At 44.5% G+C, this 13,301-nt stretch overlaps 1 protein-coding gene across 1 annotated transcript in view; it reads left to right on the forward strand.

Moving 5' to 3' along the window:
- Window positions 1–13,301, forward strand: part of TRPC7 (transient receptor potential cation channel subfamily C member 7) — a gene marked incomplete at both ends in the record, with an annotated part of 130,040 nt that overhangs the window by 37,302 nt on the left and 79,437 nt on the right. Inside the window, one exon of the mRNA XM_079701773.1 lies at window positions 1,955–2,137. Coding sequence (XP_079557899.1) covers window positions 1,955–2,137 — 183 coding nt within the window. The remainder of the gene's footprint in view (window positions 1–1,954; window positions 2,138–13,301) is intronic.

The raw sequence follows: 13,301 nt of genomic DNA on the forward strand, positions 1-13,301 counted from the left end.
TGTCACCCACTGGGCCCGGCAGACTTCAGTGTGCAGGAATATGGAATTATTTGTAAAAGGGCACCTGTGAAGTCTTAGGTATATGTCTCATCTTTCCAACTAAAGTTGAGGAGTGTGGCTCAAAGGCTCGCTGAGCTCAGGGTTGACCCATTTCTCCTAATCATCACAGCTCCGCAGAGATGTGCGCCCATGGATCTCTCTGAGAGGCCTGGGCCTGGCATGACCCTCCCGTCTGTATCTATCCATACCCATGTCCATGTCATCTCTGTCTTCCTGGCAGGCCCAGGTCTGCCTCCTCCAGCCATCTGCAGACACCAGGCATGTTGCCTTCCAAACTGAGCGTCTAATACAGAAGGCAAAAAGCAAACCAGCCATTTTGGCTGCTCTGGTGTGTCTCCCTTTTTTATGGCCCGGCTAGCTGAAAGAGCCCAGCGAAGTGAAAGTCTCTAATGAAGTGATACCTTCTGTTCTGAACTGCACTGAACCCAGAAATGGGCAGAGGCTCTGGGACGGCACAGTCTGACTTGCCCATGACAGTCTGCCTGAGCTGAGTGTCATTTTTCTACCCAGCATTTCCAAAACACCCTGCTTATCCCTAATTATATATAGAAATGAAGGGTAGCCACTCTTGTCTGAAAACATTTTCTTAACCCTTTTCCTTTTCTTAGCAAACAAACACTTATCAACACTTACTTCTTTCTCTAACGTAAAGGGACATTTTGAAGCAGCAGTGCTGCAAGGAGAAATGAATCATTAATTTAGAAAAATTGTTGAGCTTCTGCAGTTTTTCAGCCTCCCATCTATTTCCTGAGGAATCCAGGTTCTGGAAAAGCAAAACTGCACTCCTATCTACCAACTACTATTTACCACTCTCAGGGCTTTCGACATTGATTAACACTGAAAGTGACATTTGGTTCTTGTGTTGCTTCTGAATAGACTTGTTTCAACTAAGAAACCAATAAGGAAGCCTTTAGGGGAAAATATTTTTGGGGCGTAGTGGTTTGAAGGTGACATGAAACATCCTTTTGTCCAACATTTTGGATCATTATCTGGAATTGAAGCAGTGTGTTTTAGGGGAGAGAGAAGTTGGCATGTCACTAGGAAAGGCAGTCAGCCTCTGAAAGATAATTTAGAAACATATGCCTAGGGAGGAGATGAGAGAAACCCAGAGGCAACTCATTAAACAAAACAAAACAAAACAAATAAGAGGTCAAGGTCTGAAAATGATTATTCAACAGGCAAGTAATTTAAGGTGTCATGATTTGCTGTACAAAAGGATCTGTGGTAGGAAAGGATTCTGTTAGATTTAAATTACATTTGATTTTTAAATTTATAATTCACAAGCAGATTTTCCAGCACGTTAAAAGAAAGCACACCTGTGTACATTTTTTTCCCCAAATTTAGCATATCAGCCGTATCTTTCTAGTAAACTTCCTGTGTAGAGCAGTTGCCATTACAGATTGGTAGTAAATGAGTTAAGTGATATTTCCATCAGCCTTAAAAGTGCATTTCCTTATCACTCCTCCCTCAGATCTGGCTCAAAATTAGGCAAGGAGAACTGCTGCTTTCAAAGAGTTCAGGGTGGGCTTTGGCAGGCATCAGAATTACTTAGAGAACGAGGTTAAAAGATTCCTGGGCCTCATCCCCAGGAATTCTGAGTCAGTAAGTCTGCAACAGGGCCTGGGAATCATAGTTATAGCATGCACCCAAGGTAACTCTGATACAGGTGGCTGAGGAGCACACCTTGACAAATCTTGGCTTAGAGAAGATGCCCTCTAGATTGTTGTGTCAAGAGAAGTTGCCCTGCCTTCTGGATCCAGCATATCCTCTGGTTCCAACGCACTCTGTAAGCTCACACTTGGTGGACAGCTTTGCTGATCGACACTACTATGTTAGGCAAGCCCATCTGTGGGGCTCAGTGTGACACACCCCTGATTTCTCTTTATTCTGTTAGAACGATTACAGGAAGTTATCTATGCAATGCAAGGATTTTGTGGTGGGCGTGCTGGACCTATGCCGAGACACAGAAGAGGTGGAAGCGATTTTAAATGGTGATGTGAACTTGCAAGTCTGGTCCGACCACCACCGTCCAAGTCTGAGCCGGATCAAACTCGCCATTAAATATGAAGTCAAGAAGGTAAGCTTCCCCACTGCTCCTGGCCTTCCCAACTCCAGGGTTGCTGGCCTACCTTTCTGTTCATGCTTATTTTCTGTTCCCACAAGGGGATGGTAACAACACTGATTACCCGACTTGCCTCTAGACAGGGAACTTCCAGACTTGCAGGACTGCTCAGAGCTCCTTCCTTCACCCCCAGCCCACCAGGAGAGAGAGATGAATCATGACAGTTACTCCATGAACAGGCTTCAAGCCTGGAGAACAAAAGAGCAGATTTTCAACCTCCGAGCCACTAGCAAGGACAAGATTACAGTGAACGCTCCCATCAGCTAGCAGGCCAATTCCCAAGTTTTCATGAAAAACATATTACTCAGCTCTGTGAACAGCATTTATTGAGCTTTCCCTGTGTGCCTGGGGACTTGTGTAGAAAATGTCTTAGTGTAGAGGATTTGTGGAATCCATGGTTCTGGGAGGCTCAGAGGAATTTCACTCTTAAGGCTTATGAAAAGCTTTAATAGGAAGCATGATAGACTTTCAAAAGAGTAAGTCCCCCCTCCTCAATCAACCTCAAGGTGTCTTTAATGGCCACCAGCACCCAGTAGCCCTCACACCCACAGTGTCTGGTCAGATTGAGTCCCTAAGGAGCAAAATTCAATTATGGTTCCACTTTGGATATACTCTGGATTCTTCAGAATCTGGTCTTATGTTAGATGACATCATTCATCCTGATGAAAACTGCAGAGCTCCAAAGATCCATATGCTTAAATACCAATGTGCTTTCCACATAAGCAAGATGGCTGATCAGTCTTTAAGGGTTTGTGGGTTTTTTTCCAGCTCTTTTACAGGGTGACTACTGGGGGGATTTCCAATGCCCCCAAATTGGCCTCTGGGCATTTCTCCTCTTGTCTGATTATCTTAATTTGTGTCGGATGAACCATCTTTCAACAAACCACATATATCTGTGGTATTCATCTAGAGAGAGCTTCCAAGTTTGATAAAAATCTTCCTGTCCTGGGCTTCCCTGGTGGCACAGTGGTTGAGAGTCCGCCTGCCGATGCAGGGGACACGGGTTCATGCCCTGGTCTGGGAAGATCCCACATGCCGCGGAGCGGCTGGTCCCGTGAGCCATGGCCACTGAGCCTGCACGTCCGGAGCCTGTGCTCTGCAACAGGAGAGGCCACAACAGTGAGAGGCCCGCATACCGCAAAAAAAAAAAAAAAAAATCTTCCTGTCCTTTTAATTTTAACAATAATCAAAAATTCTAGGAAAAATAGCTTTTTTCAAAGACTCTGAGTCCTGAAGATAAAATTGATAAATCATGGGAAAGGTGGCCTTAGATTAATATTCAAAAGCATAGAATTACAGGAGGGGAGGAGTCAGGCTGCAGTTTCAAGTATGTACAATCCTATTTACTTAGTGTAGGGAAACTCACTTTTTAGCTTATCTCAAGAGCTCACTGAGGCACTTCAGCAAAGCACAGCAATCCCTTCCTAAATGTGCTGAGATATCCATGATCTTGGGGTTCAAAGAAACCCTGCGGAAGAGACTGCTTGGTAGTGAGTGGTAACAAGCCTGAGTTTCTAGCATGTCCTTCCTTCCCCAAGCCACAGTATTCTCCTGCTTCCCAACACAGGGTGAAAGGTGAAGATGTATTTGACACCCCAAAGAAAAGATGATGTTTGGCATTTGCAGATTTACGTTCACAGTTTTGGCTATTCACAAGCAATTCCAACAGCCCATGAAAATGCAAGCATTCACCATTTTTCTGAAACATAAATCCAACTTAGCAACACAGTCACTGAGGGTAAATCACTGAGCAAGTCCAGAGTCTGGCTACCACTTCAGAGCCTATATGTTCCTTCTTATTGTCAACTACCAAGTACAAAACAGCCCTGGTAATGAATGAGAAGAAAAAGTGAAAACACTCTATGAACATGACAGTTTCGGTCAGAATAAAAAGGTTTTGTGAGGGAAATTATTTCCTCTAGTGGTATTTGCTAATTAGGAGAATCATAAAGGTCTCAAGAAATACTCATCATGAATGTCAAGTGTCTGCTGCAATCCATAGATAGGAAGATGATAAATGACCTGCATAAAATGTCAGCCTTGCTCATTTCAAAAATCTCCAATAGGTAATTCTCTCAAACCACATATGCCATCATACAAGAGCAGACTCACAGTTTTCCTTGACATTTATTCTATCATGAATTACCAGCAAAAATACATAATATTTTAAAATCTTATTGATATTATAATGAGATTTCATTTTTAATTTATGAACTTTAGAATGCTTGCATGGGCACAATCTAACCCTGGGTCTTTTAATTATGAAACAACTAGCACCAAGGCTTATTTACACCTGACATATATATGTGTCATAAGGCTGGAATATAAAACCATAAAAAAATTCCTAAGGCTCTGCCACATATCAAATCAAACCATTAATTCAGTGATTAAAACAAACTAGCTGTTCTTGGCAGTTCCACGAGCTGCTAATAGGTGACCTTAAAAAAAGTTTTTGTGTTCAAATAAATTTAGAGACCTTGAGTTAATAAGCAGAGTCAAAAAGATTTCTTTGCTTAAAGACATTATAGAACCTTGATCATGCATTGCTACTCTAAAAGAAGAAGGGTACAATGTGTATTACTTGACCACAGAACTCCCCTACTCATGGAGCATCTGGTGAAACTAGTTTTCCATGTAACAATATTTGGGAAACTCTAATACAGAATCAGCCTTTATATTTATGAAATGCATAGATCTGAGTGAAATGGGTGCCACTCTGTGGCTCGTACTGCACCCCAGATCATGCCCTTCATTTGAATGTTTGCCTCTCTTCGGACATCACCCTCATGTCTGGTCCTCTGGCTGACTCAGCCATAATGTCAGCCTCCGTTACATAAAGACAATTACCCCACCATGGCACAAGGGACCACCTGGTAAAGAGGAAGGAATGATGAAGAGGGTGTCAGGAGATTTCTAGCATGATTCTTATATTTAATGACCACATGGTTTTGGATAAGTCTTTGAAGCTCTCTGGGCCTCATTCCCCTTCTGAAAAATAGGCATATACGCTTTTGCTTCACAGGGTTTCTGTGAACTTTCAAATGAACGGATATGAGGGTAAATGCTTTGGAAACTGAAAAGGTCTCTACAGCTCCACAGGGAAGCATCATCACTGTCATTCAGTGATGCTATGCTCCCCCTTCCTTGGGACTAGAGGGGTCCTTTTATCCCCAGAGACATTCCCTAGCTTGTCCTTTGTTATCTTCCCAGAGAATGCTAGAAATGTCCCCCTGGGTAAGGACATCATCCCTATAGCCTATAACTCCTCCCCCAAAGACCAAAAGGCCTTATGAGGATATGGCTGTTCTCCATGGCTTCTGCCTTAATAGGGTGACTCAGCCTTCCCACTGTGTTTGGAAGGCAGTGTTGGAGAAGTGGCTAAGAAGGTACCCTTACAGGTTAATCACAGTCCAACCACTTATTAATGGGGTCACTTAAGCAAGTCACTTAGCCTCTCTGTGTCTCACTTCCCTCATCTATAAAGCTTGGTTAATAATGCCTACTTTATTGAATTGTTATAAGAATCAAATGGAATAAAGCATGTGTGCCTCAAATAGCCCCAGGCCTCACCAGCCTGTGGGTATAAATGAGGCAGTATTAATACACACATTGCACTTGGCTTAGAGTCAGTGTTCACATTACTTAAGACATTTCTGTTATCCATCTCAGTCCCCCCCAGCCTTTACAGGCCACAGTCCCTTCAGAAGCCAAGCATGCCTCATGAAGAAGCAAGGACGCTTCTTCCCCATACTGAGTCACAGCTAAGCCCAGAAGCAATTCTACCTTTGCTTCACAGATAAAGAAAACAATCCCTCCAGCTTTGGCCTACAGCCCCAGTATATATACAGGCCTTGGTCTTCTCCCCCAGGGCCAACCTGAATGACAGACATCTTGCTGACTCCTCCACTTCTAGCTCTGTCTCCAGGGAACATGCAAAAATATCCTTCTTAAAGGCTCTCCCCTCCCCCTGCAATATCAACTCTAAATAAATGCTTAGGGACTCTGAGTCACACCAACAGCAAAGACCTAACCAGTCTGTGATTCATTCAGGTTCAGCTGGCCCAGTCTGCACCCATAAAGAAAGATCAGTGCAGTGTCTGGCACATTGTCATTGCTGACTGACTGGTACAGAGACAAGATGCTTAGTGCTCTTTTCAGCTTGTCTAACTGAAGACTCACATCGGGGCCCTTCACTCTCATCCCTTCCTCTGTCTCCTCTTTATCGCTTCTTCATTTCTAGGCTTACAGGGAGGCTATTTTCCTTTCTTTCCCCTATGTCACCTCTTCCTCCTTCCTGACTTCAGGTCTGCCTTAATGAGGACCAGGTGCACCTCCATTCACTGAAAGAACTTTGTGGGCATGTGTCCTCCAGGTTCAAAGCGCCAAAGGAGAGTGAGACAGGAGACCTGGGAGGTCCTATTTTCTACAATAGAAGCCTTAACTCCACCTGTAGAGGAGATGGAGGCCCCTCTGGACATAATTAAGCCAAGGTCTGCTACCAAAAAACATGGGAACACATGAATATTTTGCCCAAAATTATATCACTGTCATTGCAGAAAGCATGTCTATTATTAGGCAATATCACCAATAAGGGTGGTTAGTTTAATCTGACAAGTTGTTTTAGCCACGGCCTGTAAGCCCTACAGTCACTGATCAGCCTGCGGGGGATCCTGAGGAAAGTAAGACACAGTCTTGCCCTCAGAGAGCCATCAGTGTGGTGGGTAAGGTGCAGACAGACAGGCTCTGACCACAGCAGCAACAGCCTCTGCACTTTGCTAGCTGAGCAAACTAGAGTTCATAGCAGTTGCCTCTTTCAGACCCCAGGTGGCCCCCAGTTCTAGCGTCTTGACGTGTGGCTTGATTTGGAGGATGCAATCATGGTACCAGCCATCTTTCCTTCCAGCTGATGAGACCCACCCACTCTCCTCAAGAAGCAGCGCCACTCAGCAGAGCCTTCCAGATCCCAGAATTTCAGAGGTGCCCTTTCCTGACTCTGCCAAGCTCCTGGGTGATTCCTGGACCAGAAAGCTAGTATCACATGAAATAAAGACCTGGGACAAGACCATGGGAGGGGGAAGGATGCAGGCAGAACCCTCACTAGCCCTACTTAGTAACACAGTTCCCTTTTTCTTCACACTGCTGTGCTCAGGAAATAATATCCTCTGTGATTTTCATTCACTGGCTGAGTCATCATTTAACTAACATTCACTGATGTCTACTACATCACCAGCTCTGTGTTCAGCGCTGGAGAGACTGAGAAGACCCAGGCCTTGTCCTTGAGGGGGGTTCATGTAGCACTGGAGAGAGATGTGTGAACAAAGGGTCACAATCCTGTCTGAGCAAGGCAAACAGGAATGGGAAGGGGGCAGCATGGGGGTCAGAGGAAGCACTGACCCGCTCAGTCTAGACCTCAGGAAATGCTTCCCAGAAGTGGAAATGCTTCCCAGAAGTGGAAATACTTGAGGTGGGGCTTAAAGGATGAGAGGTTCTGGAAGGGATGGCAATTTAGGTAGAGAGAGGTTAAAGTTAAAAAGCCACAGATATCTTAGGAAGAGTGGCACGTTTATGAAAGGAACATGTTTAGAGGGGGATGTGGCTGAGGCTGTACTATTGTGGGAAAGAAACAAACTGGAAAGTTTGTCAGCAGCAGATCCTTGAGGGTATCATATGCCATGCACGAGGAACTTGGACTTTATCCTGCCAGCACTATCCAATAGAATTTTCTATGATGATGGAAATGTTCTGTTTTCTACCGTCTAATATGGTAGCCACTAGCCTCATATGGTTAATTCACACTTGAAATGCGGTTAATGTAATTATGAATCTGAATTCTTAATTTCTTAATTAATTAAAATTTCAATAGGCACATGTGGCCAGTGGTTACTAAACTGGACAGTATGACTGTATATCCTCATTCATGCATTTAACAAGCTTTCTCTGAGTGACTACAAAGTATGCTGTGCTAATCACTGGGGATGTGGTAGTGAATAAAAATGATGTGATATGAACCATGGTGGGGTAGATGGATATTAATCAGAACATCACACCAATAAACTGTAATGTTCCAACTGAAGTCAGTGTTATGAAGCAGAGAAACATGGTATTACAACTTCTAAAGGCAGATATGACCTAATTGGGGAGGTCAATAAAGGCTTCTCAGAAGAACTCACGCTTGCTCTGAGAAAAGTTAACCAGAGGTGGGGAGGACATTTCTGACAGGAAAAAACATGTTCAAAGCTGTACAAAGGCCCTGTGGTGAGAAGAAATACAGCCTATAAGAGGAACTGAAAGAATGTGAATGTGGCAGAGTCAGAAGGCATGAGGAAGAGTGGGGTGTGGGATGAGTCTAAAGAGGCACACAGGAACCAGACCACGCAGGAACCAGAGGCTTGTGGACCATGCTAAAGGATTTTGTTTTTGTTCTTTTTTAAGGAACAATAGGAAGCCATCAGATGAATTTAATCAGGGGTGGTTTTCTCAGGATAGAAAGCCTCTGAGAAAGGCTGAAAGGCAAAAAAGGTGGGTATGGATGCAGCGTTAATTGTTGAGCAAAAGGGACAGACTATTAATCAAGGCAGGTAAAGTTACGCTGCGTTAACAAGCAAAACCAAAGCTGCATTGGCTTTTAACAAAAAAAAACAACAACCACGTTTATATATTGCTCATCCTATTTCCATCTTGCAACAGAATTCAGAGGAATGCACTCAGGAACCCAGGCTGATAGAAATGCCACCATCTCAAATGTTTCCACCCTGCCAAAGGGAAATCCAGCCCTGGAGAGTCTCACACCAGCAATTAAATGCTTTCACCTGGAAGTGACACACATTGTTTCTGCTTACAACTCACTGTCAACAATTAGTCACATCACCCACCCCACCACAAAAGGGGCCGGGAAGTGCTGAATAATCCTGCCATGTGTTTGAAAGGAGAAAAAAAAATGGAGCTATTTGGTAGACAGCACTAATGACCACCAACAGGAAAAAAAAGTTGAGGAAATTCATATTAAAAGCGTCAACGTCTCTATAAATAGGAAGCAGAATCACCCTCTGAGGTAGAAGGCAGCCTGAAAAAAGATTTTTTTTTAAGTTTTGGGGAAAATTCTGTGGGAGATGGGAGAGAGAGCTGAACAGTAGACCCACTAGCCCAGCCAATACTAGAGTCTGTAAATTCTTTGCAACAGCCTGTGTTCTTAACAAAAATGGAAAATACCTACAAAAAATGGTAACATACCAAGTCAGTGTCCTCCATGAACCTCAATTCCCTGCTGTGAACTTCATTTCAAGATTCCTTCATAGAGATGGAGCCCAGAAGTGCACAAAATGTGTCCACAGAGGAGAATACCAAGGAGGGAGGGGCAACCTCAGAGGGGAGGGGTGTGGGGGGAACATTCCACCGGCATCACCACCCTGTCTAATGCTGGGCCAGGGCCTCTAACAACAGCAGAAGTCTGTTTGTTCTTTCCTCCAAAAATCACCATCTTGTGCACATTTTACAGTCATGCCATAAGGTGGCCCATTTTTCTACCTGGAAAAACTCCCATAAGAAGAAAACAGAACGTGTTGTGTGGCAATTTATAGTGTCATGGCCAGGAGCGTGCCAGCTCACGCTCTCCGCTTACTAAATATGTGGCTTTAGTAACCTGTCTCAAGTTACTTAATCTGCTGGCCTGCAGGAGCCCCTTGGATAAGGCAGATGCTACTCCAACCCTCAAAAGCCTCCTGGCCTAAATCTGTGCTAAGAGAGACAATGAGGCTCAGCAGTAGATGCACAACTGGCTGAAACCCCTCACCCTAGTGTGGTGACCACAGGTAGGGACACTGGAGACAGCACCTGACCTCTACTGGGGTTCTGTTTCATTTCCTCCGTCTGCAGAGAGCACAGGGCCAGCGAGCAAAAGGAATGTGGGGACACTGGGGCTTTCTAGAGGACGCCTGAGAGGCCAATCAGACGCTCACATGCTCTAAGCAGACATTCTCCCACTGTGTTTTCCTGCTGAGGCATCATTTCAACAGATGCTCAGAGTTAAGAAGACCAGAGCTGTCACAAACACAGTCTGGCTGGTCAGGCACTACCCCAAACTGTGCTGCAGGATGCCCAGGAGCTGCCAAACGCTGCTGGAGTCCATCGGTATCGAAAGCATCCATCAGTGTCCTCTTTGGGGATTCCTCTCAGCACTCTCGTGGCCCTAGCTGGCACAAAAATGACCAATGCCCATTAATCTCTTGGCTCAGAGCGGCTATCTTTTTTTTTTTTTTTTTTTCGGCCATACACGGGCCTCTCACTGTTGTGGCCTCTCCCATTGCGGAGCACAGGCTCCGGACGCACAGGCTCAGCGGCCATGGCTCACGGGTCCAGCCGCTCCGCGGCATGTGGGATCTTCCCGGACCGGGGCACGAACCCATGTCCCCTGCATCGGCAGGTGGGCTCTCAACCACTGCGCTACCAGGGAAGCCCCAGAGCGGCTATCTTTTGCCTAGGAAAAGTAGTCTTGTTTTTCTCAAGCAACAATCCTAAGAAGAACTAACACAAGTATGTATGTACTCCTTTTCTGCCTGGAAAAACTCTCAGGAGAAGAAAACTAAACCCTGTTGGGCAGCAGCATATACTGTTATGGCTGGAAACCTGACTACACATGTGCAAATCCCAAGTCCTTCATTTACTAGATAGGTGGCTTTACATAAGTTATTTCATCTCTGGGGCTCAGTTTTCTTATGTGTACGGTGGGGACAAGCAATAGTACCTAATAAATGACAATTAATGTTTATTAACACATAATGTAGCTAGAACACAGTTAGTGCATAATGCTAGCTAATGGAAACTATATGCCATGTTGGTTTCACAAGCAGAAACTACCCTTAAGACAAAACCAGCCTTTTTCAACCTCAGCACTATTGACATTTGGGGCCAGGTAATTCTTTGCTGTGGGCACTGTCCTGTGCATTAGAGGATATTTAGCAACATCCCCGGCCTCTACCTACTAGGTGTCAGTAGCACCCTGCTCACAAGTTTTGTCGACCAAAAATGTCTCCAAGACATGGTCTCTAATGTCTCCACAGGAAGACGTGGAAACAAAATCATTCCCTGTTGAGAATCTCTGGGATAGTTTTCAGGATCTAGGCTATAACCCCTTAACTGTAAACCACTGAGGACAGGGATTGTAGTTCCCCAAGGATGCATTCCATCTGTCTAGACCAAACCCAAGGTTAGATCGAAATCAAACTCAATGTATCTCTCTAGAACAAATTAAGTTCTCATACTTAGCTGCATAAAGGAAACCACTTGGGAGCTTTGTTAAAAAAAAAAAAAAAAAAAGTCAGTACCCTACCCACAGAGCTTCTAATCCAATTCTCCTGGGTGGGAGCCCAGGGACTGTGTTTTTAAAAGGCTCTCTAATGATTCTAAATTTTGTAAAGACTGAGTTCCTGGCAGGTGGGACCTCTCCTCATTCATCTTGGTCTCTGAAGACTGAGAAACAGTACTCACCCTACACATCATGTGCAGTCTCCATGGTGAGCAAATGAATAGACAGATGGGTATAAAATGTGAAGCCATAGGCTTTAATGTACTTCAAACATCTGTAATTCCCCTCATGATCAAAAATCCATACAACAGAATTCAGATGATGTTCCAGGCTGGCCTGGAGTATGGGGCCATCATCTCCATGCCCTCCATTGCTGACCTGTGTCCTTTTTGTGTTTGTATCTCTGGAAAAGAGCTCTTACTATGCAGAGATGCCGTACCAGTGGTTCTGGCCTGGCAGTCTTAGGGATGGAGGAGAGCAGCAGGTGGCTCTCAGGGTGGCCCCGCACGGCAGGGAGAGGCAGTGGGGCCTCTGTCCTCCACAGGGGAGCTCAGCTCACTGAGTGTTCCACAGTGGGTCTCAGGAGTGCTCCTCCACTCACTGGCCTGAGTTGCTGACCTGCCCCCCCACCACCCCCCGCCTGGCTCAGCTTTAAGAGGGAAAAGCAGAGCGCCTGATGCCTCCTCTCTGCCCTTCCTCAGGCCTGCTGTTGAATCATCTGACACAATTTTCTCTAAAGAGCAAATACTACTGCACATTTGCAAAAGAGATTTCACTTCCTCAAAGTCCGCACAACCAGACAAAACAACTACTGCCCTTTTGGTTATTCTGCTGCCTTCTGTTCAGCTCTTTGAATATATAAGTATTTGCATGGAAGGATAATCCTTTAAAGCATTTTTCTTCTTCTCGGTTATGATGCTTCCTAAGCTGTGTAGCCTTAGCTTACCTATCCTTATATCCATCATGTGCTGCATTTGTTAAGGTATTCAGAGGCTGATTATTATTACATTCTGAGTTAGGGACTAACAAGAAGAGAGGAATTTGACGAGCATTCAAGGAAGGAACATAAACACTGCCTCCAAGAAATAGATGCAAACCAAATGCATTTACTAGCCCAAAGTGGAAAGAACAAGAGTCATTTTCAAATTGTCATTTTTATCCCAGTCAAACAGATCTTAGAAATTATAGTCCCCCCAGCCCAAGGACCTGTAACTAACTCCAGCAATTAAGCTAAAGACCAACTACACATTTCCATCTCATTATTTCTGTATTAAATGCTCATATATGGATTCAGAGTCTTAACGAGCATTTAATCTTTTATATATTCCTTCCATTATGTACCATAATGCACTATTCTTTTATTAACATTCATCTGCCTAAGGTCACCTACAAATTTCTTGATGGAAGGGGAGTCTTGTAAGTATAATTGTGGATGAAAATCTTTGCTTAATAGAGATGCTTTAATTTATATAATCCAAGCCATAGTCCTGTCTTGCCTGGATTACTACAGTAGCCTCCAACTGATCCATCTGCCTCTGACCCCACCCTCCCCTCCTCCTCACCAACACGCACAAGCAACAGTCAGACAACTTTTTGAAATAGATCACATCAGCCTCCCACTTAAATCTTCCATCTAAAAGTGAACAAGAAAGGCACAGTCCCTGACGCCAGGGAGTTCTGAGTCTAACGACCATCACTTCCAGAAGCAGAGCTGGAGACAAGGGTCCTTATGCAAGTGAGTGAGAAGCCTGCAACGAAGGGGCAGAAGCAGGACGAGGCAGGAGAAGCTAAGCTAAGGCGGGGTTTCAGTGAAGTCCC

The sequence above is a fragment of the Hyperoodon ampullatus genome, assembly GCF_949752795.1.
Source record: "Hyperoodon ampullatus genome assembly, chromosome: 4".
NCBI lineage: Eukaryota > Metazoa > Chordata > Mammalia > Artiodactyla > Ziphiidae > Hyperoodon > Hyperoodon ampullatus.